General features: G+C 36.1%; 4 protein-coding genes across 7 annotated transcripts; 3 read left to right on the top strand and 1 right to left on the bottom strand.

Moving 5' to 3' along the window:
- Positions 1 to 81: 81 nt before the first annotated feature.
- Positions 82 to 2,568, bottom strand: LOC102607744 (exosome complex component RRP4 homolog). Its single transcript, XM_006479725.3, has 7 exons — positions 2,269 to 2,568; positions 2,085 to 2,186; positions 1,930 to 1,975; positions 1,721 to 1,810; positions 1,461 to 1,526; positions 1,283 to 1,351; positions 82 to 747 (listed from the first exon to the last, which is right to left on the bottom strand). Exons 1-7 carry the CDS (start codon positions 2,418 to 2,420, stop codon positions 289 to 291), a joined length of 984 nt encoding a protein of 327 aa, XP_006479788.1. The 5' UTR covers positions 2,421 to 2,568; the 3' UTR covers positions 82 to 288.
- A 400-nt stretch (positions 2,569 to 2,968) lies between these two features.
- On the top strand, positions 2,969 to 5,168 carry LOC102607252 (hypothetical protein). 2 transcript variants are annotated; one of them, XM_006479724.3, is made up of 5 exons: positions 2,969 to 3,147; positions 3,620 to 3,672; positions 3,797 to 3,971; positions 4,418 to 4,549; positions 4,669 to 5,168. In XM_006479724.3, the coding sequence occupies exons 3-5, from the start codon at positions 3,828 to 3,830 to the stop codon at positions 4,870 to 4,872; spliced, it is 480 nt and encodes a 159-aa protein (XP_006479787.1). In that variant the 5' UTR covers positions 2,969 to 3,147; positions 3,620 to 3,672; positions 3,797 to 3,827; the 3' UTR covers positions 4,873 to 5,168. The 2 variants fall into 2 exon arrangements, with proteins under 2 accessions (XP_006479787.1, XP_006479786.1); XM_006479723.3 differs by lacking the exon at positions 3,620 to 3,672 and having other exon boundaries at positions 2,972 to 3,147.
- Positions 5,169 to 14,229: 9,061 nt separating this feature from the next.
- Positions 14,230 to 15,946, top strand: LOC102606775 (uncharacterized). Of its 3 annotated transcripts, none has more exons than XM_006479722.4 (4): positions 14,230 to 14,437; positions 14,562 to 14,702; positions 15,264 to 15,342; positions 15,903 to 15,946. In XM_006479722.4, the coding sequence occupies exons 1-4, from the start codon at positions 14,264 to 14,266 to the stop codon at positions 15,929 to 15,931; spliced, it is 423 nt and encodes a 140-aa protein (XP_006479785.1). In that variant the 5' UTR covers positions 14,230 to 14,263; the 3' UTR covers positions 15,932 to 15,946. The 3 variants fall into 3 exon arrangements, with proteins under 3 accessions (XP_006479785.1, XP_015386199.1, XP_006479784.1); XM_015530713.3 differs by lacking the exon at positions 15,903 to 15,946 and adding an exon at positions 15,475 to 15,712; XM_006479721.4 differs by lacking the exon at positions 15,903 to 15,946 and having other exon boundaries at positions 14,231 to 14,437; positions 15,264 to 15,712.
- Positions 15,947 to 18,778: 2,832 nt separating this feature from the next.
- On the top strand, positions 18,779 to 20,359 carry LOC102631373 (probable galacturonosyltransferase-like 4). The gene has a single exon (XM_006479720.4). It carries the CDS (start codon positions 19,010 to 19,012, stop codon positions 20,072 to 20,074), a length of 1,065 nt encoding a protein of 354 aa, XP_006479783.1. The 5' UTR covers positions 18,779 to 19,009; the 3' UTR covers positions 20,075 to 20,359.
- The last annotated feature ends 3,764 nt before the right edge of the window (positions 20,360 to 24,123 follow it).

The raw sequence follows: 24,123 nt of genomic DNA, 5'->3' as shown, positions 1-24,123 counted from the left end.
GAGAAAGTTCAGGTCTGCGACCAATTTTAGTAGCAAATTATTTCAGAATAACAAAGATAATGATGATGATGACGATGATGATAATAGCGCAAGCCATCGAACTGTTGCATTTTTCTTCCTTTTTTTTTTTAATCTGAATGAAGCATGACAAACTAGTACATCTAAACAAACTATTGCCTCGATTTTGAACAAGAATTTCAGCTAAATAACACCCTTTCGCAGCATAAAGTTATCCTAATTCCCAATGTATAAAAAAGACGTGACTTTTCTAATCACTTGTATGAAATTTCATCGCTTCCTTTTGCTCAGGCTTCGCCTTTCAGCTTCACTCTCTGCAACCAGAACATAGAACTCTGATCCAAGCATGTCGTGTATATCAAGATTCAGTGAGTTGCTCAGGTTAACTGTTTCCAGGATCACTTCTACTGTTATATTGAAGCCTAGTCTAGACAAGACGCGAATAGCATTTGCAATTCTGCAAATGTTCTGTCTCGCTTCTCGTGGAGTGCAAGTTCCATCTTGTTCATCAAGATCCATGGAATTTTTATCACATTTAGCGATCAGTTGTTCAGAATTGCTTCCTTGATCCACCACCATCTTGTCTCTGGCTTCAACATGCTCACCAATCCAGATGTATCCATTACATCCAATTATCAAGTCAATTCCATACTCTTCCAGGTGGTGAAAATGTTGTTTCCGTCTCTTCACCAGATAAGGATCAACTGTGAGCAGTTGACCCCTCTCGAGCTGCAGGCATATTGGTACATGTCAATAATAATACATTAGAGGTATGAATAACATGAAATTGATGTTAATGAAATAATGTTGATGGCAACGATGCTAGGTATTAAAGTGAAAAAGAGAAACAGTTTAACAATGAAATTTTTCTGTTTCCTACATAACGAAATGAATCATAAACATTGTTATTATCACTACACTAAGTTACTCCTAGTCTTCTTTGGAATTCTTAAAGTTCCCATCCTCAACAGTTTGTTAGCTGCAAGCAAATATTGATTTGCCCATGCCAAGGCATAATTTTAAAGTACAACTTTCCTTTCCTCAAGGTATAGTCAAATTGGCAGCTTAATTCTAAGCCAAAAAAGGAATAAGGAAATTGCTAGTTGGACATTAAATTTACCTACTAATATATATATATTTTTTTTCTTGCACTGATGGTATTGGCCATTCCTTCACATCTACATTGTTCTTCCTTATAAAAGAGTGAGCGTAAAGATAAAAAAATGCGGAAGATGCACCTGAAAACTTTTCAAACAGGACACACCTTGCCATACTTCTGATTTCTTGCTTGAAGTTGTAAACTGCCATCACCCTGTGAACTACGAACTTCAGCCTGTAAAAGAGAACAGAGTTGGCAACATCAAATAAGTAACTAGTTCTTTCCCTAAGATGGCACATTGCACACCATACAAGAAACGAAGAGTAAGTAGAAATTCACTTACACAGACTAAGTCATTTTCTGTAAAAATACTGCGCATATTGAGCTCATCCACGGCCGTTCGCCGCCTCTAGCAAACAAAAGAGAAAATTCAATACAAAACTATCCACATTTAGGCAGATCTTAAACATAAAAATATAAGACAAGCCCCATGCTTCATATGGTGCCATATTTATGAACAAAATCATTATTTTGATACTCCCAGTTATAGCATATTTCACCCAATAGGGTAACTAGAGCAACCTTCAAGAAAAAGTATGATACCTGAATTCCATCAGGCAAGTTCATTGAAGAAAGCATCAAAATGGCATCTTGTGTGAAGTTTATTTCCAATTTCCATCTCTTCGGAACAACCTGAACATTGTTCAGGTTCTAGCTAGTAAAATTGAAGAAGTAGAAGAGACGATATAGTACAAGAATGTGATATGAATTAACTTTCAAATAATGAAGTTAATTAAGTAATTTGAATTTACCTCTATGACACGTCCTATGACAATGTCTCCCGTCTCCGGCTTGTATCTATGAACAAACAATAGAACTAAAGCAAAAGCAACGATTTTTCGGAACCAAACAACACAAAATGCATAAGATTTAAAACACTGACTAAAACCTAGCAAATTCCAATTACCTGGCGCGTAAAGCGCGTACGTAGATCAACTTGTTGATGCGTTCGACAACACCACAGACTGTCGCAGCAAGCTCGCCCTTCTGGTCCGAGGTTCCGTGTCCCCTGTATTTAATTAAATCCATATTTTAGAAAAATAAGAACAATAAAGCGAAAATAAATAGATTCAGTCGGAATCCGTGATTACTTGAGGATGCCATCTTCGTAAACAGGGATGGTGTCGCCGACGGTGACGCAGGAGTTAGGGTTTGACTTTGAAGATAAAGACTCAAGCCTTTCGAGAGCTTTTTCAAGTCTCACCTTTTGCGTTTGATTGAACGATAACTGTAAGTTTCTCATTTCGGTTACCACCAAAATAAACGAATATAGTTTAGGAAGAGGAAATAAAACCCTAAACCCTAACTTAAAAGGCCTGTTCGGTACTTTGGTTGGAGGGAAGCGAGAAAAACTGTTTTTGAGGGAAATGAGGGAGCGAAAAGCAACATCGTATTAGAAAATATAAATATAAATTTTTTTTAGGTAAAAAGTACAACATAATATACGTAATTATTATGTAAAATTTTATTTAATTTTGTTCTCATATGAACTATGAAGTGAAAAAAAATGAATTTGTTCTCCTATTACATTATCAATTCACTGATAGTCAGAATAATAAAAAAAAAAATTTACGTTAATTTATTTTATTTTTAGGTGAAGTGAGAGGCGAAAGGCAGCATCAAATTAGAAGTATATTAATTTTAAATTTTTTAACGGTAAAAATGTAATTTACTTAAAAATTTCTATTGTAAATATCAGTAAATTAATGACACATTAATTTCTAAATAATAAATTTAAGTACGTGATTAATGTGGCGGATACAAGATATGTTTTTGAATTTAAATTTAATTTATAAATTAAATAAAAAAATCTATTTTGTAAATTTGTCTGAACCATTTTTCATCAAATTGTGAGGCAGTTGAAGAGGAACCAAGCGTTTGTATTAACTATTAAACCCCTACTAAACCTCTATCATCATCAAAGCTGATTCAAGTTCCAAGAACAAAGAAGCCTCAGTAGAGCGTACCAGGTGCCTACTGATTACACTAATTTTTTCTCGTCTTTGTTTGTACTATCGCTTCTTCATCGTTCTGTTTTTTCCCGCGCTCTATATCTGATAGGCAGCTGGGATATCGGGTAACAATGAAATGAAAAGCTTATTAATCAACTGAAACTATTTCAACTGTTTCGCTTAGTTGAGGTCCCTGAAGTGAGACCTAAGTTGTTTAAAGTTAGTAGTTTCTGGGAAACCGAAGAGAGTCCAACTCTCTTTCGTTGCATTTATAACTAAAAGTCATCTTGGTTTTGGTTAGAATCAAAGATGCAATCATTTAGTCATGGATATAAAGTTATGGTATATATAATTTTGTGTAACCTACGTTTGAAGTTATTATTCTTCTTTACTGGCAAATTATGTATTGAATAACTTGAATCAACCCATAAGAAATAGAAAATCCGGGAATTTTGGAATTTTGAAGCGGGTTTGGATATTGTGTTAATAGATTGAGTGCACAAGCGGGGAGTGGTCAAACTCTGTTTATAGTCGCCTTGTTTGGTAAGTGTTTGACAAAATGTCTCTGTGAATATAGAACTACCAAAATTTAATAAGAATTTTGTATTTTGTGTTTCGGGTAACTATTGTAATGTTTTTGTTTTTGGTTTTGTTTGGATTTTGATAGTTTTTCAGACTAGAGGTGATACACGCTGACAATGGCCAGTAATGATGATGAGTTGAAAAAGAAACAAATGGCTGATGCCAGGGCAAGAAACATCAGTCGAAATGTCCGGTGCACTGACTGTGGGAGTCAATCCATTGAAGATTCACAAGCAGATATTGCCATTCTCCTCAGAAAGGTAATTCTTTTGCTCTGAGATAAATATTGATTCACAAGCAGATACTGTCATTGTTCTCAGGAACATTCATAAGCAGATATTGCAAGTTGTTTCTTTCTGTATGTAGTAGTCCTAAGATTCTCAGTTTTCTAATATGTCGCCACAGTAATTCAAACTATTTTATTAGATTTATTATGACTGATTTTGTTTCACAATGCATAAAAACTTATTTTCAACATGAAATATTATCGAGAACTTGGAACTATTTTGTCCAATTGGAATATAGGATAAATGCCGTAGTTCCGAGGGAATCCTCAGTTGGCCTAGAACTTGATTTGGTAGCTCATTTTGATGTCGTCTATTGCTATGCCTTTTCTCCTTTGTTTATGTTTTAACCGTATTCATGTCACTTCACAAGTTAGATTATTTGAACCTGTGTACCAATTATATTTGCAATAATGCTGCAGTTAATTCGTGATGAGATTCAAGCTGGGAAAACTGATAAAGAGGTTTACAAGAAGCTTGAGGATGATTTTGGGGAGACAGTACTATATGCCCCGAAGTTTGATCTGCAGACTGCAGCCTTGTGGCTATCACCGGTCAGTTTCAGGGCATAAGAGAAGTAGAACTTAAGAGAAGTAGAACCATCTTAAATTAAAGGTCAATTCTTGCTGTGATATTTCTCTTTACATATAAGTAATGGTGTTTTGGGGGACAGCTTCTCGTTGCAGGTGCTGCCGCAGGAATATGGGCTTACAACAGGCACAGGCAAAAGACTAATGTACACATCATGGCTTTGAACCTTGTTAGAGGTGTACCATTGACCCCGAAAGAAAAGGAAACCATGCTGGACCTCCTTACACCTCCTCCTCCTCAGCGACCTTCTCCTTCCTCCTGGTGGAGGAGGTGGCGTGGTCAATGATTAGTTTTCCTACCATTGGTCATATCTTGCTCACTTAGTCCAAGAACGATGCAGTGAGAACTGAAAAACCACTTAGCTTATTAGTATGCAAAGGTCAGAAATTAACTCGTTGATGATCGTGATGTTAATGGTGTGAACTTGGTCATGACAATGATTTTTTTTTTTTAATTTTAATTTTTTTTAATGGTCGTACCATTGTGTAGTATAGTGGATCATACAAGTTTCTGACTGTCCATCAAGTGTGAGGGCCTTATTATCTGACTTTTATTAAATAAGAATTTGATCCATATCATAAATTTTTTTCCCCTTATTTTTAAGCTTTAAATATATATTAATTTAAAATATTAAACGTCATCTGTTATGCTGTGGATTCAAACTTTTTGATGACAAGTAGTTGTTTTTTTTTAAAAAAGTTACGTGAGATTATTGTTGAGATTACATCTCAGGTAAGTTTGAAGACAAGTATTTTTTTTTAATAATTACATAAAATTATTTCTCATATTACAATTTATATTATATGAGATTGCTACTAATTTTTACAATTAGACAATTAATGTGACTAGTTTCATTAACTTTTGTGAAGCACTAGTTTACACTAGTTTACATTAAATCTTACTCTCATTATCTACATTTTGTTTGATATTTTTACCTTCACTAATATTTGACTCACTAATATTCTTAAAGAAGGTAATATATAGTCTTTACTTAACTCGACCTTCAGACGCCCAAAACTCCTACTTAATTATTAATTTACATTAAATTTTATGAAACACTAGTTTATACTAAATTTTACCCTCATTAATAGTCGAAAGACGTTTAGTCTACTCACATTTCTTTTGATATTTTTACTCTCCCTAATATTTAATATTTTGTAAGGGAAAAAGTTGTCTACACTCCATTATACATTATAATCAAGGGAAGAATATAATTAAGGAAAGAATTACCTCTATAATACTTTTATAAGGTTTGAACCATTATCCTCGCAATCAACAAACAAGCCTGACTATATTGGGGAATTCCAGGCCTCGGATGAAAATAACTTAATGGGGGTTTGGAGGAATTATATGAGGATAAGGGTATCTCTTGATGTTCGAAAGCCGCTTAAACGCCGTATGAAGCTGAAGAAAATTGGGAGTGAGTGGATATGGATAGATTTCAAGTACGAGCATCTTCATGTATTTTGTTTTATATGTGGGTTGCTTGGCCACACTGAGAAACAATGTCCATCTCTTTATGACTGTCATGCAAGCACCATTACAAAGCCATATGGGCAATGGATGAAGGCTCCCACAAGAAGGAATAACATGAATTCCGGTGAGAAATGGTTGTGTTCGGTTCCCCCGGAGATGGGAGAAGGAAAATATGGAAATTGCATGGAATCCGCGGATGATATGTCGATTGATTCCGTGCATCCCATAAAATCAGGAATTGCAAACTTACGTAGCACTGAGGGAGGTGAGAAGGATAGGTCAGTGCTGCTTAACAAGGCATCCAATTTATTGGTGCCAGCCAAGAGTCAACTTACTAGCAAAGGAAAAGAAGTAATTGGTACTGGGCCAACAAAGGAGGGTGAGGAGGATTTTGAGTTGGGCCTTGTAGTTGTTGAGAATAAGAGAAGAAGATCTAAGCTCGAACTGGAAGAGAATCTGGTACTTCAAAGTGGTACCTCGCATATGATGGAGATAGGTTTGTTTCAAAAAAACAGATTAGCGGTGGGCTTTGTCAATCGGGCCCACCGAACCCAATGAGTATCCTTAGCTGGAACTGCCGTGGGCTGGGCCAACCACGGACAGTTCAGGTTCTCACAGATTTGGTCAAGCACAAAAAACCTTCTTTTGTCTTTCTTATGGAAACTCTCTGCTATAGAAATCAATTGGAGTTTCTTAAAAATAAATTGGATTTCGAAAATATGTTTGTGGTGGATCGGGTGGGCCGTAGTGGAGGATTGGCCTTACTATGGGATGGCAAATACGAAGCTCACCTAATCAAATATGCAAAGAATTTTGTGGATATCGAAATAAGAGGAGCGGGTATGGGTCACTGGCGTTTGACAGGTTACTATGGGTATCCAGAGTCAGCTCGAAGACGTGAGTCTTAGGATCTTCTTCGTTACCTTACTACCATTTCATCTCTGCCATGGATTTGCTTAGGGGATTTCAACGACTTACTTTTTAATTATGAGAAAAGAGGGCGTCGAGCTCAGCCCAATTGGAAGTTGCGTGGCTTTCGTGAGGCTGTGGCTGATGCTGGTTTGGTGGATTTGGGGATGGCGGGTTACCCATTCACTTGGGAGAGGTCGCGTGGTGCAGAGGAGTGGGTTGAGGAGCGGTTAGATAGGGCTCTTGCAAATACGGCCTGGTGTAATTTATTCCCGCAAGCAAAGGTCTGGAGTTTGGAGGCAACTTGTTCTGATCACTTACCCATTTTCGTGGACCAGAATCCCTCGGGCTTCATTCATCGTCACACACGGTTTAGGTTTGAAAATGTGTGGCTTCGAGAATCAGATTGTGAGGCTGTTGTTCAAAGAAGTTGGAGCTCTTCTGCTGGTTTTCCAATTCAGCATAAATTAGCTGTATGTGGAGGGGATTTATGGATCTGGGGGGGAAAGTTATTTCGGGATTTCCGCAAGCGTATTGTGGACTGCAAACAACAGATGGCAATTCTGCGTGGAAGGAGATATCAAGAAGGGCTGGAAGCTTTTACAGAAGTCAAGAAGTAGTACAATGAATTACTTCACAGCCATGAAGTATATTGGAAACAGAGAGCCAAGTCTTTTTGGCTTAAAGAGGGGGATATGAACTCTCGGTTTTTCCATACTACAGCCTCCAAGAAAAAGAAGAAAAACATGATTGATAAGTTGCGGAATCAACAGGGTATGTGGTATTCACGCCCTTCTGAGATTGATGCTTTGATTGTTGAATATTTTCAAACTTTATTTTCTTCGGAGAGTTGTATATGTGAACCAGTATTAGCTTGTGTTGAGGCTAGTATCACTGCACTACATAACCAATTATTGTTAGAACCTTTCACGACTCTAGATGTTAAAGAGGCCTTATTTAGTATGCATCCAGACAAATCCCCGGGACCGGATGGCATGAACCCAGCATTTTATCAGAAATTTTGGCATGTAGTGGGGAAGGATGTTACTGAAGCTTGTCTTAGTTATATCACGAATCGAGCTTTCCCAGAAAAATTTAATGACACTTTGATTGTATTGATTCCTAAGCATACGCAGCCTGAGCAACTGACAGATATGCGTCCCATTGCATTATGTAATGTATTATATAAAATTGTTGCCAAAATGCTTGCAAACAGAATGAAGCTTGTTCTTGGTGAAATTATTTCAGATTCCCAGAGTGCATTTGTTCCGGGCAGAGCAATCACCGACAACATTCTTATATCAACTGAAATTATTCATTACTTAAAGAGGAAAAAACAAGGAAAGGCTGGGACAGCTGCGCTTAAGATTGACATGTCTAAAGCGTATGATCGAGTTGAGTGGAGTTTCTTAAAGCTCATGATGTTGCGGATGGGTTTTGATGAGGGTTGGGTCGAGCTTGTTATGATGTGTGTTTCTACTGTGAGATACAAGGTGCTTAGAAATGGGGTAGAAGTGGGTCCAATTGTTCCAAGTAGAGGTCTCCGCCAAGGGGATCCATTATCGCCCTACTTATTCATCATTTGTGCTGAGGGGCTAAGCTCTTTAATTCGAAATCGTGAAAGGGCAGGATTAATTCATGGAGTCAAAGTCGCCAGGAGGGCCCCTGCGGTATCCCACTTATTTTTTGCTGATGACTGCTTCCTTTTCTTTAAAGCTCAACACAATGAAGCCAGAATTATGAAAAGTATATTGGCTGTTTATGGTGCTGCTTCGGGACAGAAGGTGAATTTGAATAAATCTTCAATCTCTTTCAGTGCAAATATGGGCGAGGAGTCTATACGCCAGGTGTGTGGCATTCTGGAAGTTCCTGCCACAGACAATCACGGAACTTATTTGGGGCTGCCCTCACAGATCGGCAGGAAGAAGAGCGTGGTATTTAATTTTATTAAAGAGAAAGTCTGGCAGCGGCTTCAAGGGTGGAGTCAGAAATTTTTGAGTAGGGCGGGAAAGGAAATCATGCTGAAAACAGTAGCCCAGGCTGTTCCAAATTATGCTATGAACATATACTTACTGCCTCTGGACTTGTGTAACGATCTGGAGATTATGATGAATTCATATTGGTGGGGATCTACGAGGACTGGAGGTAAAGGTATTCATTGGCTTCGATGGGACAAAATGTGTAAGCCAAAATCTGTTGGGGGTATTGGTTTCAAAAGAATACATGACTTTAATATAGCCATGCTTGGGAAACAATGTTGGAGACTTATGACTAATCCGCTTTCTCTTGTAGCAAGGATCCTCAAGGCCCGATATTATCCTAAGGTTTCTTTTGTTGATGCTTCTGTTGGTTTTAACCCCAGTTATACATGGAGGTCAATTATGGCTGCCAAGGATGTAGTAGTAAATGGTAGTCGCATACGAATTGGGAATGGGCAGCAGGTTCAGCTTTCTAAGGACCCCTGGCTTCCTGATGCAAACAATGGCTTTATCACATCGGAGCTGGATGAGAGTCTTGCAACAGCGACTGTGGATAGTCTTATGGTGCCAGGGCAACGGAGGTGGGATTATGATTTGATTGCGGATGTCTTCAATTCAAGGGACGCTGCCCTCATTTTGCAGGTGCCTCTCAGTGTTAGACAAGATGACGATTGCTGGTATTGGCTTGCAGATCCTAAAGGGCAATTTACAGTTAGAAGTTGCTATAATCTACTGAATTCTGAAGCTAATGTGACAAGCAGTAGGGTGTGGAAACGCTTATGGGGGCTGGAGGTTCCAGGTAAGGTTAAACATTTCTTTTGGCGTGCATTGATGAATGTATTACCAACAGTGGATAACTTGCGGCCTCGAAAGGTTGAGGTATCCCCAATTTGCCCCATCTGTAATGCTGAAAATGAGTCTGTGTTACATTGTTTAGTGGAGTGTTTGTTTGCTCAATCTTGCTGGGTGTTGTCTTCTATTGGCACTTTTGGGAGCTGTTCTTCTTTGTTTGATTGGTTTGAGCAAGTATTTACCCGCTGCTGTAAAGACGATTGTAATTTAGCTGTGATGTTGTGTTGGAGGCTTTGGTTTAATTGGAATGATAAGGTGTGGAATAATCATGGTAGCCAAGCTCAAAGTCTAGTAAATGCTGCTGGTCATTGTCTTTTCCAATGGCAAGAGGCTAAAAGGAGAACTTTCACTATTGCAGAGGATATTCCGTTGGGTCACGGCTCGATGTGTTGGGGCAAGCCTCCTGTAGGTTGGCTGAAGTGTAATGTGGATGCAGGGGTATCTAGATCTCAGGGGAGAGTCAGCTTTGGAGGGGTGATTAGAGACTCTGGTGGTGATTTTATTGCAGCAAAGTGTCAGAGTTTTCCTGGTTCTTTTCACCCTCGCGAGGCTGAAGCGTTGGCTGTCCGAGAAGCGTTTAGTTGGATAAAGCTTATGCAGTTATCTAAAATTATTATTGAGACAGATTGCTTAAATGTGTATTCTGCTTTACTTTCTCCATCAGCTAGTTCTAATGGTTTTGGTTTACTTATTGCGGATTGTAGAGCTATAGCTCAAGTAATTGGAGAAGTGAGATTCTCTTTTGTGCGTCGATCTGCGAACGCCGCTGCCCACAATGTAGTTAGGGTGGGGGGTTCTATGTCAGGTCCTAGAGAGTGGAGGGTTGTTCCACCTCTATGGTTATGTCCTTTGTTGACTGATCCTCTTGTTTAATGAAATTTCCATTCATCAAAAAAAAAAAAAAACAAACAAGCCTGACTACTCGGCGGAAGGCTTCTTTTCATGCATATTTATAGACTATCTTCAGTGTTTTGGACTTATTTTACTGCTAAGGGCCCCCATGGAAACAAGGATGTGATATTATGCCCCCATGGAAACAAGGATGTGATACTATGCCCCCAGGAAATGAGAAAAAAAAATGGCGAATATATTAAGATTGTATTGCATAATAGTATATCTCAATAAATATGGTTTTTGCAGCCAGTATGACAGCGATTTTACCTTGCAACGTTTGGGCAGATGGCAGCGGTATTAGAAGGAGGAAATATGAGTAAGCTCCCTAGCCGGGCCCCAATTTTCTAGATTCTTTCATTTCTGGCATGATTCAGAATCTTTGCTAGCAAGGAACCAAAATAATTACCTTAATTAAACTGCTGAATTAAGCCTAAAACCATTATCTAATGTATTCGTTCAAACACATGCTTGAGAGATAGATAAGATCATACAACTTGATTAGACATGACCAATCCTTGCTGCTCAGATCGGAGCTTGATCCAAATCTACAAGTTGCTGCCGTGGTCCAAGCTTGAAGCTGCACATGCCATATCCAAGCACACCAAGATCATATAAAAATCAAGACCAAAACAAGATCACAACCAAGCAAACCAAGATCAACCAACTAGGTAACATAATACGCTCAAATCAATGTTAAGAAAGAGGATCATTATTCAACGTTTAAGTAAGATGTCATTTTGGTGCCAACAATACCATCTCGGCATCATTGTTGTGTTAGGAGCAACATTTATTATTGACATAACCTCTTTGCCATGAAAATGTTACCTCAACACCAAGTGTAGGAGCAAAGTGCCTTGTTGAGGCCGCCTCGATGCCACAAAGTTGTCACCAAGTGTAAGAGCAAAGCACCTGCGCCATCTCCTTGCCACAAAGGTGTCACCTCGGCACCACAGCATTTAGAGCAACGCACCTTATTTGTGCTGTCTTATTGCGACAAAGTTATCATCTCGACATCACTTTATCATTACAAGTGCTAGTCCGCTAGATGTCATCTCCACATGTGACTAAGGGAATATCTCAACAAGAGAATATCAACCACTGCCCACATTAAATACATATCCATGTTAGTTCCAAAGCTAGACATAAATTGCTAGATCTAGAGCAATGCTTAGCTATTAGGGTGCAGTGTTAGTTGGCGTCGGATCGAGGTCTTGGAACGAGAGTGACTAGTCGATGTGCCATTAAAGAACAATCCAACATGGTTATCTAAGTAGTCAAGCATTCGATGCCTAAATGGTTCGTGTATAAGAAATATGAGACTAATGCCTAGACAACATGTGTAATGGGTGGGTAAGGCTAGCTTTGGAACGAGGCTATTTTAGTATTTTTCTCTCTTTCTTTAAAAGAGTTTGCAATTTTTCTTCTCTCTCTCTTTCTTTAAAATTTCTCTCTCAAACGTTCCCATATTTTTCTAACTTGAGCCTGTGTGTTTTCATTGACTCTGTTTATTTTGTAGGCATTATCACTTAATTCTGTGGTCGACTTGACTTTTGTTGAAGACTATATTCATCTCTTTCTTTGCTTTCTTTCTCTGTGTATTTCTCTTGGTAAATTAATTATATTCTCAATTTAGTGCGTCATTTGCATTGTGATAAATCTTTATATGTATTTTAATGTTGTTTCCTCATGACAATATAAATCGTGAATATTAACTGTTTAAGGGAAAAATAGGAAAGTCAATAGAGCGCCACGTGTCAACTAATTGAATGATTCCAGCACAATCTGAGGTACCCCGCACAATCTGAGGTGCCCGGCGTGATTTGAGGTATCCCGTATAATTAGAGGTACCCCACACAAATAGAGGTACCCCATGTATAAATAGAGGTACCCCATATATAAACAGAGGTACCCCACACAAATAGAGGTACCTCGTACAATTAGAGGTACACCACGTAACTCGAGGTACCCGACAGAACAGATGCAAGAGAATCCTCCGAAAATATCTGCCATGAGAAACGTCTCCACCTCCTTAAAGATATTATTTGATTTTGTCAAGATTAGGAATAAAAAACGACGTGCTAAAAGGAGAGACAGCCGCCTGCCACCTCTGCCAAAAGTGAAGGACAGTGGTCCCCAACCGCCTACCCGACAGCTACTGCAGAGGTACCCTGGACTACTCTCCAGCGCGCGCCATGTTTCCAAAAGATAAGATACGCCGCGAACATGCAGATAACGGCCCAAAAATTATAAAGAGGTAAAAGGACGTTAGCCAAAAATGGTACACCACATGGCAGCTGAGGTGCTCCATATATAAAGGTACCTAGGTTTCATTCTCCTTCATGTTCTCACTCACCATGAACACTCACACTCCAAAAAATAGGTTCTCTTCAACCTTAAACTCTAATTTACAGAGGGCTAGCTAGCTCTATTTGCCATAAAAGCTTGAGTTTGCTAACTTGAGCGTCGGAGTGTGAACGCCGGGGTACCCCGGCTTCACCTCTGACCTCAATTTCACTGTTTTGCAGGCGTGAAGCTCATTTTGAAGGACACATCTCTTGTTTCTGACCTTTCACCATTGTTACCACTCTCTCTCCCCTTCTCACCTCCTCCGAATTTCAGATACACCGCACCGCACACAACAAATCAGTGAGGTACCCCATTTCCCCCAAAAATATAAATTCATTATTTAAAATAGATTCTGGATTTTCCTACCCCAAAATCGGTTGAAAACATTAACCAAAGCTTGATGGTAGAATGGTTGAAACTTTGGCATGTATATATATATAATCATTTTTTAGTGTAGCGACCTCATTTATTTTGTATACTGACACACTTTAAAATCACGGGACTTAAGAGAGTTAGTTTTTAATTCTTTAAAACAGCACGATTTTATAATTCATTCAATAACTAACTCTTTTTTAAACTGAAATGTCTAAAAATATATCCGCATTAAAAAAAATGTAGGCGTTGAGAATGATTATTATTATTATTATTATTATTATTATTATTATTATTATTATTATTATTATTATATATATATATATATATATATATATATGTTCTAATTCAAAATTTTAAAGTGTGGGATCGTCCGGAAAAATGCATAAATCTTACGATTTAAGCGCTTTAAGTTTTAAACTTTTAAAACCCAGCAATTTTAAAACTTTCTCATACTTTTTCTGTATTTTAATATTTCCAACCTAAAAACTACTATATATATATGGGTAAAATTATGGTACTACAGTGGTACCATACTACAACTGGATCCAACCATTGGATTCAGTCCACAGTGGTCACTAGAGCGGGATCCAATGGCTAGATCTATCTGAGGAATGATACCACTATGGTACCATAGCTGGACCCTCTATATATATATATATATATATATATATATATTTTTTTTTTTAATGCAGAATTTTAAAATTTTAAAATTTTAAATCACTTAAATTCCACTGTTTTAAAACTTTGATTGACTTTTCGAATATTTTAAGATTCAAACCAAAAAATTAATATATATATATATTAAATTGAACCAATCACAAAGCAAAACCAGTAAGATAGAACAATATGAGAATGAAAGAAGATGACGATGCCCTGCAAGCATCAATAAAAATGCTGGAAAGAACATCAAAGGGCGTCGAGTGTTCGGAGCTGGAGGCTATAACTTTTCAGGGTATTCAAGCCGTGGAGTTACGAACGGGCTTTCTGCGCTGCTATTTCGTCATACCAATCCACGCAGCTGTAAATTTTTTTAATTTTAATTACCAGAAGAAGAAAAGTTTTGTTGACATTTTCTCTTTTGTTCTGTTTCTGTTGAAGCCTGTGATTTTAACGTCAGTTTCTCTCTTTGTGTGTTTGTTTGTAGGATCAAGATGGAAATTGGCATGCCGGAGCGATTGCAACTTTAATCGACGGCTTGGGGGCGCTCACCGTCAATTCCTTCACCGGCAAATCCAAGGCTTCCGTTGACTTGACCATTTCTTTGTACTACTCTGCTAAGATTCAAGTACTTTTCTAACTTTTTTTTTCCCATTTTTGCAACAATTACATCTGCGTCCTTGAGGTTTTTTTCCCCCTTCGATTAAATATATATTTTGTATATTTGTAATAAATACGTCCATGACGATCACTGATTCCTTTAAAACTACTAAATCACCCTTATAATGTTGAACGTTTTTGACACGTTAAATATATATTTAGTCATCCGGGCTGTTAAAATTAATTAATTAATTTGAAAATAATTAAAAATTATCAATTGCTTAATTAACAACACGTCCATATCACATTATTTGAAATAAAATTTTGTGATGTTTCTCATTGCTCTATCCATTTTCATTCCTAATATGGATTATTAGTTTCTGAAAAATGCTTCTTTTTTTTTTTTGAGCAAAATGACTTAATTTTTGTGAATCAGGTATCCAATCCAGAACTGCATAGAATCCTCAAGAAATAAGAATTTCTTAATTTTTCACGGTGTTTTTACTCAAATAAAATGTTATAGTAATTGTGTGTTTGTGTTGGTGAAATGAGAAGTTAATGAGTAATGGCAAATATGAATTAATGGCAGGAAGAAGTTGAAATAGAAGCAAAGGTTGTGGGCAGCAGGGGAAAGCTAACATCCGTGCTAGTGGAGGTCAAAAGAAAAGGTAACGGAGAACTAATTGCATTGGGTAAGAATTGGATGACTTCAAAATTATAAGTAAAAGGAAAGGGAGTAAGCTGCTTTGAGATCGCAAAACCAGTAACTTTGATCCATTTGGCGTCATCTTGAAATGCAGGTGCTGCCATTTTGAGCATCTGATCACGCCAATTTTAATAGTTTTAACCTTCATACCGTAATAAATTGGTTCTTGTCTTTTCAGTTTTATGATCCAAAGACTGAGTATCTTCTTGTATTCTTAGTTTTCTGGTAGAACGGTATGAATGGTCGACAATAAACCATACAACAGGAAGTTAATTTGGTTCCCAGTATTCTCTCAAACAGATATGAAAAATGGTTAATTTTCTTTTTATTAACTGGCTTGTTTATCATTCTTTTGCTTGGGTCAGAGCCTAAGTACAAATTCTGATGCTTGAAATGCTAAAATATTTGAAACATTTTAGTCAATATACCCCACCCTGACTTTAATTTTATATAAGATATATGAGTTGCGAACTAAATCCAGGTAACTACTAGCCCCATTTTTGTTTCTGTGCTCAATTGCAGTCGTTGATGTCCAATGTGTAATTCCGTAAACGAATTAGGCATAGGCAAATGTGCAAAGGACCACACTTGAGAACAAGTGTGTCAGGTTTCTAGCTGACGGTTCAGCACCCTTCGAGCTGAATCTATGTACAAATTTTGCTTGGCGGTTTTGCTCTCTTGATTGATGATCTTAAGGGCCCATTTATCTGGGTTGAAGAAGACGCCCTGCAGGCTTTGCACTTTTATTTTGCTTTTCTGTGCATCCAATTCAAATGTATTATTCTTGTGTGGAAGACAGTGACTGAATTCTCCTTCTACATGTCCTCTTCGTATAGTTTCAAAGATTGTTAAATGCAATTCGAATAGAGAGAGCTACGGATAAGCCTACTATTTTTATCTCTCCATCTGAGACAGAAACAAAAGTAAAGACCAAAACTTTGCAATGTATCACATGATTAATTACTGTACATGGGATCGATAATTAAGCAATGGGATTTGACAAGTAATGAAATATAATTACTAACCCTAAAATTAGTGTTGCAGCCCTCGGACAGTTCACCGAATTGATTATACACCAGCAATATGGTAAGATAAGTGATCCGTCACTTACTATATGACAGTTTGTAGTTGTGATAAGTGATAACAACAAAGCTACAAAATTCGTAGCTAGCAGTAGCACGACTTCGTAAACATGACATGAAAGTTGAAACTGATGCTGAATGTCAGTTATAATTTAAAATGAATTAGAGCTAGCAAGCGTACTTGAATCTTAGCAGTGGAGCAAAATGAAACACTGAAGTCAAAAGATGCCTGGAAATGAAATAATTAAAAACTTCATTTTCATTTGAATCGTTTCTATATATTTCATACGATCGGACAGCGAATATATAAGAAAGAATTGATCAACTAAAGAGAAAATTAAACTACGGCAAGGCGAATTGGTATGATGGAGCTGCAGCGTAAAAATCCGACACGTGACTCTTAGGACTTGAATACCCTAAAGGGCACTGGTGTCCAGCAGACCTTGCCCATGGATGATGGATGCTCCTTTAAGCCATTCTATTGTTGTTTGGAGATGAAGATGATTCTCATCCATTTTCTCTTTCTCTCTTGATGTGCGGAGGAATCAGTTGATGACATTTTGATAGCGAGTCAGTCCCTTTGTTGATCATATTTTGCACGTAGAATATTCTTCGCGTTTTTCGGAATCAAATAATCGTAATTACAGAATGTAAATGACAAAATTAGTAAATAAAGAGGGTGTTGTGATAGAACATGACAAAGAGCTCGAAACCAAAACTAACGCAAATTGATATCTTAAAATAAAAACAAAAACAAACAAAAAAAAATTCATGACAAAACAACGTCATTTTTGTGTTGATTATGATTAGCTTATGATTAGCGCCCCTGCTGTTTATTAGTGCTCTTTATGATAAGCATAAATTTTATACGTCACTACATGTTCAGTATACTAATGCATCTTTAATACGTCACTACATATTCTCAGTATACTAATATTATCATTACTACATTTTCAGATTTGATATATATATATATATATTTTTTTTCTTTTTTAGCAAATAAATGACAGAGCCTATCAATATATATTTATGATGCCATTTAACATTTTAGATTATCAACTATGGTAACTCCAACGGGATCCTGTACTTCATTATAGGAAATTTTAAGAATTTATTTGATCCGTTAATTAAAGTTCTATGTAAGGTTTCGGGAATCGCGCCAATTAATTAGCGAATAATCTCCATGATATCTGGTCATGTAAATCGTAAAATTCTTACCCAATACTTGATAGCAATTTAATTGTTTACAGTCAACGTGACATTTTGAGTCCTCTTCTACAAATTATAAGAGAAACCCATAATGAGTTTCTAAATTGAAAATTTTCCAGTAATGGAAAAAACAAAGCAAAATTTGGTTAAATAAATACCCAGTTCAAACACGTTATTATCGCATTTGCCTGCCCAATGATGCCATTTTAATGTCGGTTGTAAGGGAAAACTTATGGTGCAACAGTAGTACCGTGCCACAGTTTCATCCAGCCGTTGGATGTCAGTGAACCCCACCAATCTAAGTGCATCCAACGGCTGAATGTAACTGTGGCACGGTACCACAATTGCACCGTAGCCTGATCCCAGTTGTAATGATGCCGTTCTTGCGTTTGGAGTTGGTTAATCTTAAGAGATTCAGTGTAATATCAACCTCTTATAATTTCCGTTATAATTCCGTCTTGAGTTTTAAATTTAAATTATCAACATTACAATTAATTAGAAAAATATTTTTTGACTACACATTTTAATATCTGTTCCAACCTTGATTAAAAAGAAAAAGGTTCTAATAAACGTAAGTATGTTATTTATATAAATTAAATCTCTCTTTTTTTTTTCTTTTTTGAAGCAACCCATTAGAGCTAACATGTCAACTTTTGACTACATGTTGACCAAAATTAACAAAAAATCTTCATAAGTGAAGGTTCAAAAAACCTTCAATGATCCCAACTCAAGTGTTTAAGAAATAAATAAATGATAAATTATGCATATTCAACAGCAATCTTGAATATCAACTCTATGTTCTTGAGGATTTTCACAAATTGGACTGAAAGAGATATTTGTAGAGGGCACTTCAATGCTTATGTTAGTATAATTGTGTTTAGAGAATTTCTAGATCTGGATTTTAAAACATACATTAACCGTATCAGAAGTTGCCTTGTGATATATTGAAGTTTTACCTAGAAAGGGAAAAAAAATTAGAAGCATATTATATAGAAGAAAATAAATATGAAAAGGGTGCATGGTGACTTAATTGGCTTGCTCTTGTTACAATATAAAACTAAGATTAAGCAAGCATCCGAGGTTTGTTCTCTTCCTCACAATGCACAATCACATCAACAACTTCTCTCCTTCCTCAATAATATTATTAAGCATTATAATCAATCATTAACCTCTCTCCTAAACCGTCTCTTAACCAGCCTAACAATGGCTGTTCCTCCTCTCTCTCCTCTTCATGTTCATTAGCTTCTAGTTCTAGCTAGCTAATTTCTAATTTTTAATTTTTTTTTTTTGGGGGTTCTTCTTCATCATCATCATCACCAACTTCCGTTAATTGACAGGATGGCCACCACCTCAACATTCATCTTTATTGGCCTCCTGTCACTCCTCCTCTCTGCCTCGTCGGCGGCCCCTCCGTCCTCCGGTATTCGGCTTGGCGGCTTTATCCGCAGACCTTCATCATCATCATCATCTCGTGTCCCATTCTTCCACGAAGCGCCTGCTTTCCGCAATGGTGACTCCTGCAACACTCAAACAATCCACATCACCATGACCCTTGATGCCAACTACCTCCGAGGCACCATGGCTGCTGTCCTCTCCATCCTACAACACTCCACGTGTCCTCAAAACATCGAGTTCCATTTCTTATACTCTAATTTCGAACCGGACGTTTACTCCAGCATCAACTCAACTTTCCCCTATCTTAACCTCAAAGTATACAAATTCGACAGCAACAGGGTTCGTGGGAAAATTTCAAAATCAATCAGGCAAGCATTGGACCAGCCTTTGAATTATGCTCGTATTTATTTAGCCGACATTATGCCGGCGAATGTGAAACGGGTAATATACTTGGATTCTGATCTTGTTGTGGTTGATGATATTGGGAAACTATGGGATGTTGATTTGGAAGGCAGAGTTTTGGCGGCGCCAGAGTATTGTCATGCAAATTTTACAAACTTCTTTACGGACTTGTTTTGGTCGGACAGGAACTTGGCGAAGACATTTGATGGGAGGGATCCATGTTACTTTAACACGGGGGTTATGGTGATGAATGTTGAGAAGTGGAGACAAGGTGGGTATTCACAGAGAGTCGAGGAGTGGATGGTGGTGCAAAAGCAGAAGAGGATTTATCATTTGGGTTCGCTGCCGCCTTTTCTGTTGGTTTTGGCCGGGAATATTAAGGGGGTCGATCACAGGTGGAATCAGCATGGATTAGGGGGTGATAATATTGAAGGCAAGTGCAGGAATTTGCATCCTGGGCCTATCAGTTTGCTTCATTGGAGTGGCAAAGGGAAGCCTTGGTTGCGACTTGACTCTAGGAAGCCTTGCACCGTTGATCATCTTTGGGCGCCTTACGATCTCTACCGTCCACCACCATCAACACATTCTCCAGAACTCGAAGAATAATGATTTGTTGTTATTATTGAATATGGTGAGATTTGGGTGAGAAACAGGAAGGAGAATATCAATTCAAAAGCACGCTTTTCTTATTAATTAAGAAGGGGGAAGAGAGGGTTTATGTATTATATGTGTGTGTGTGTGTGTGTGTGTGTGTCTCAATTTCTGGAGCTAAAGAGTAATTAAGATCATGATTTTTGAGGAAGATAGAGAAGATTAATGTGAATTTTGTTGTTAATGAACAGGTAAGGGCAGTGTCAGTTTTGTCCTTTTTGTGTAGATAATATTTTATTACTTGGATGAGCTGACTGTCATGATGATGGCTGGCCAGATCGTGGATCCTCTTCTATCAGATTTAATTTCATGTGCACTGTCTAGCTCGCTCTGATGACAACGATGAACAGTATGTTTATATATTTATCATCTATCTCTAAATCCAGTTTTGAGTGCTATTATTAACTTATGATTCTTGCTGTTAATCATCTCAAAAACTATGTAACTGCTCCTTTACCATTTAACTATATAAACATGCCTTATCATCATCAATCATACCAAATTAAGTACAAGTTATTCTTACAATTGCAACAACAGCCAAAGAAGTGCATAAGAAAAGTCAGTCGTATATATCTAGAGCATTTTATTGTCAAATCATAGACCAAACTATACATCCAATGTTTAACTTACCAATTAAATAACTGACTCCCTGATAAAGATTTGATCCTTTTTCTTTGGCTCCATGCCCATAGTTCTGCTCATGGCTTCCTTCTTTGACCTGATAAATTCATCTGATTTTTCATTGATATTCGGAGCCACACTCAGAGGTGGTCTTAACCGCCTCGGAGTCCCTTTTAGCTCTTCATCCTCTATCGCTAATTTTAAATTTTCACTTGCTATGCTCTTCCCTTTCATTTTGCGCCTATCCTCCTCCTCATCGCTACCTTTTACCCTGACCGTCTTCTTGGGACCAGATCTTGGTGTCGGCCCGACTGTGATATTGGGCTCTTGTACAACATGATCGGACCTTTTGCCTTGAAGTCCTTGCTCGGTTTTCTCTAGAGGCAATAGAGGGATCTCCTTCTTGCGGCCGGATCGCCGCTGCTCACTACCTATCTTATTCCCAGCTTGGCCCGAAATTTTGGGCGCAATGGGATCAACAGGAGTCCAAGACTCCAGCTCCTCAGATTGCTTGTACAGGACCTGAATTTCAGGACCCGAATTTTGCTTTGATGTTTCATGATCCTTGCGGTGCACCGTCAGCTCTCCATTGGACTTGGCAGGGATCGAGGAATCATATCCTTGAGGCGGTGACTGCCCCAAAGTCACGTGTTTTAGGCCACGAGCAATAAGGCTGTTCCTGAAGAAATTAAAAAGTCTCTGGCAAATACCAAGGGCATCGGAATGGCTGTTGTTCTTCTCCTGCATTGCTTGGGTGAGAGAAACCAATGCCTGAGAAGAAAACAACTGAAGGGGAATAACAGTAACAAGAGTCGGAGAGGTCTATTTGAACAAATGGGTTGCTTCCAATACATGATTCTATTCTTTGGATATGGGGTAACAAAAAGACAAGAAAATGACATTATTTCAATTTTTGTTTGATGCATTAAATTCTTCTCTCTTTTAACTATAAAGGGGTCTTCTCAATTTTCTTACCTGCTTTAGTAAGTGGGAAAGAAAAAGCAGCAGCTGTCAGGAATATCTTAGACAAATCTACCGTTGATACCAAGCATAACAGATGGAGTTCGAATTCTACCTTGCTTTCAAGTTCATTTATTCCCAACCAGCAACAATCACGCGAAACCTCACACTGTTTCGATGTGGCCCAGTAACCCAGTAATCTAAAATTCTATATTCTGTAGCTGCCTAATGCATCATTTTTTTACTCCATGTAAAAGCAAGTGTAAAGCATATTTATTGAGAAGAATTCTCAAACTTAAAACTTGGAGAGGTTTAATTGTAAGAAACCTCCTATTCTGTATTTACTTGTTGGAGTGGGAGTGTGAAGTATAAATTCCTTCTACTTCAGCATTTACTTGTTTATTTAAAGACATATCCATTTATTTTTTGAATGAGGAGTGAGATTCCTACTTTCAATCCACCATGAGAGTGAGAATTCACTCTCACATCTTTCTTTTTTATTATTTTCTTATTAAATATAATATAATTATATTTATTAAAATAAAATAATATTATATTTATCAAAAATAATTATATTAAACTTATTTAAATATAATGTTATTGTATTTACTTAATTTTAATGATATTATATTTATTTAGTATTAATAATTGATAATAATAAATAATTTATTCTAAGAAAATATTAATTTTGTACTATATTATTAGTAATAATGTTTCATTGTGTTGCTCTTATCAATAATTTTTAATTTGCAAGTTAAATATAATAATATTGGTAATAATTAGTAATTTGTATAATTAAAATTAATAATAAAATAAATAATTTTTTTTACAAATATAATTTTTATTCATTTTTTTATTAAAAAGTATAATATTTTAAAAATTGATAAAACTGTAATTTGAAACAATTCACTCATAATTTAAGACAAAGTAAGCACATAAATGGGATTGTGATTTTTATTCCACACTCTCATTCTATATATGAGCAAATAACCTACTTTTACTCTCACTCCACACTCTCAATCTTTGATTCTCACTCCTTAAGATTTTCACTTCAATCCAAGAAGTAAACGCTACCTTAATATATCTTTTAAGCTAATTAAATCATAGATGTTGTGTTAATGGATATGGATATGGATATGAATTAATTCACTTTCAATTTCCATGGATTTTGGATATACACTTCAAAGGATAAAATTGAGCACTACCACTTACATAAATAAACAAAGAGATGGAAAGTTGATGTCAGCAATGGAATATTTTCTCAAACTTTGTTTCGGGCATTATTCATCATTCTCCAACCGAGAGTCTGGGTGGTACATTTGGCAATTTGCATTATATTATATTGCACTGCATTAAAATACCAGTTTTATAATAACTTATGTTTGGGTATAACTTTTAATTTCATTGTATTGTATTAAAAAGGTAGTTAATACAATGAAAAATATATAAATAAACTATCTGGGATGAGGTTTAAGCTGTATTGCATTAAGATATTGTTAATATTTTCAAAATAATCATTTTACTTTATTAAATACTAATTTATATTTATATTTAAATAAAGAATTTTAATTTTAATAATAATATAAGGTAGTATTAAACCTAAATATTTAATAAATAAATGATAATATTTTAATTTACATTTGTTAAATAAAGTTATTTTATTTATTTACTTAAATACATAAAAAGCATTTTTGTTTTATTTAGTCATTTATTATTTAATAAATAATAAATTTAAATTAAACAATTATATTTGACATTAATAAATAATAATAAATTTACAACTTTTTTTATCATGTAGTATAATATTTTACAACATAATGTTCATTTATATTATATTACAATAACTAATGTATAGAAATAGGTTATATCATGTCATAATATAATATTTATTAATATAACATAATATCATTTTATTTTATTATTTAATAATAGTAAATTATTAAATCATTTTTATAATATAAAAAATATATAAAAATAAATATTTCACAATTAATTTAAAAATTAATAATAAAACCCTAAAATGATAATAAAATTAAATGCTATTAATTTAATTTAACATTAGTATAATTTTTTATATATATATAATAGAGTCAATCTATATTACATTAAATATAGTGTTTAATTACAAATTAATGCAATGCAATGCACCCCTAATACAATATATTATAAAGCAATGCATTTCATATAGTATTATGTAATTCAATATACCAAATGCACCCTAAGCGTACATTCATATTTATCTACCAAAAACCTTTTTCATAAATCCAAAGATTGATAGCTCAACAATTTGACTTAAATATTTTCATAAACCTCAATCATCATGTTATTGTTATGCATTAATAAAAATCTTAAATAATGGTATCGCTTCTTTTTCATTTTGTTTAATTGTCATGTGTCTTTTGCAACCAATTATGAAAATGTTC

Source organism: Citrus sinensis, chromosome 3, assembly GCF_022201045.2.
Source record: "Citrus sinensis cultivar Valencia sweet orange chromosome 3, DVS_A1.0, whole genome shotgun sequence".
Lineage (NCBI taxonomy): Eukaryota > Viridiplantae > Streptophyta > Magnoliopsida > Sapindales > Rutaceae > Citrus > Citrus sinensis.
This window is presented reverse-complemented; position numbering and strand designations above follow the sequence as displayed.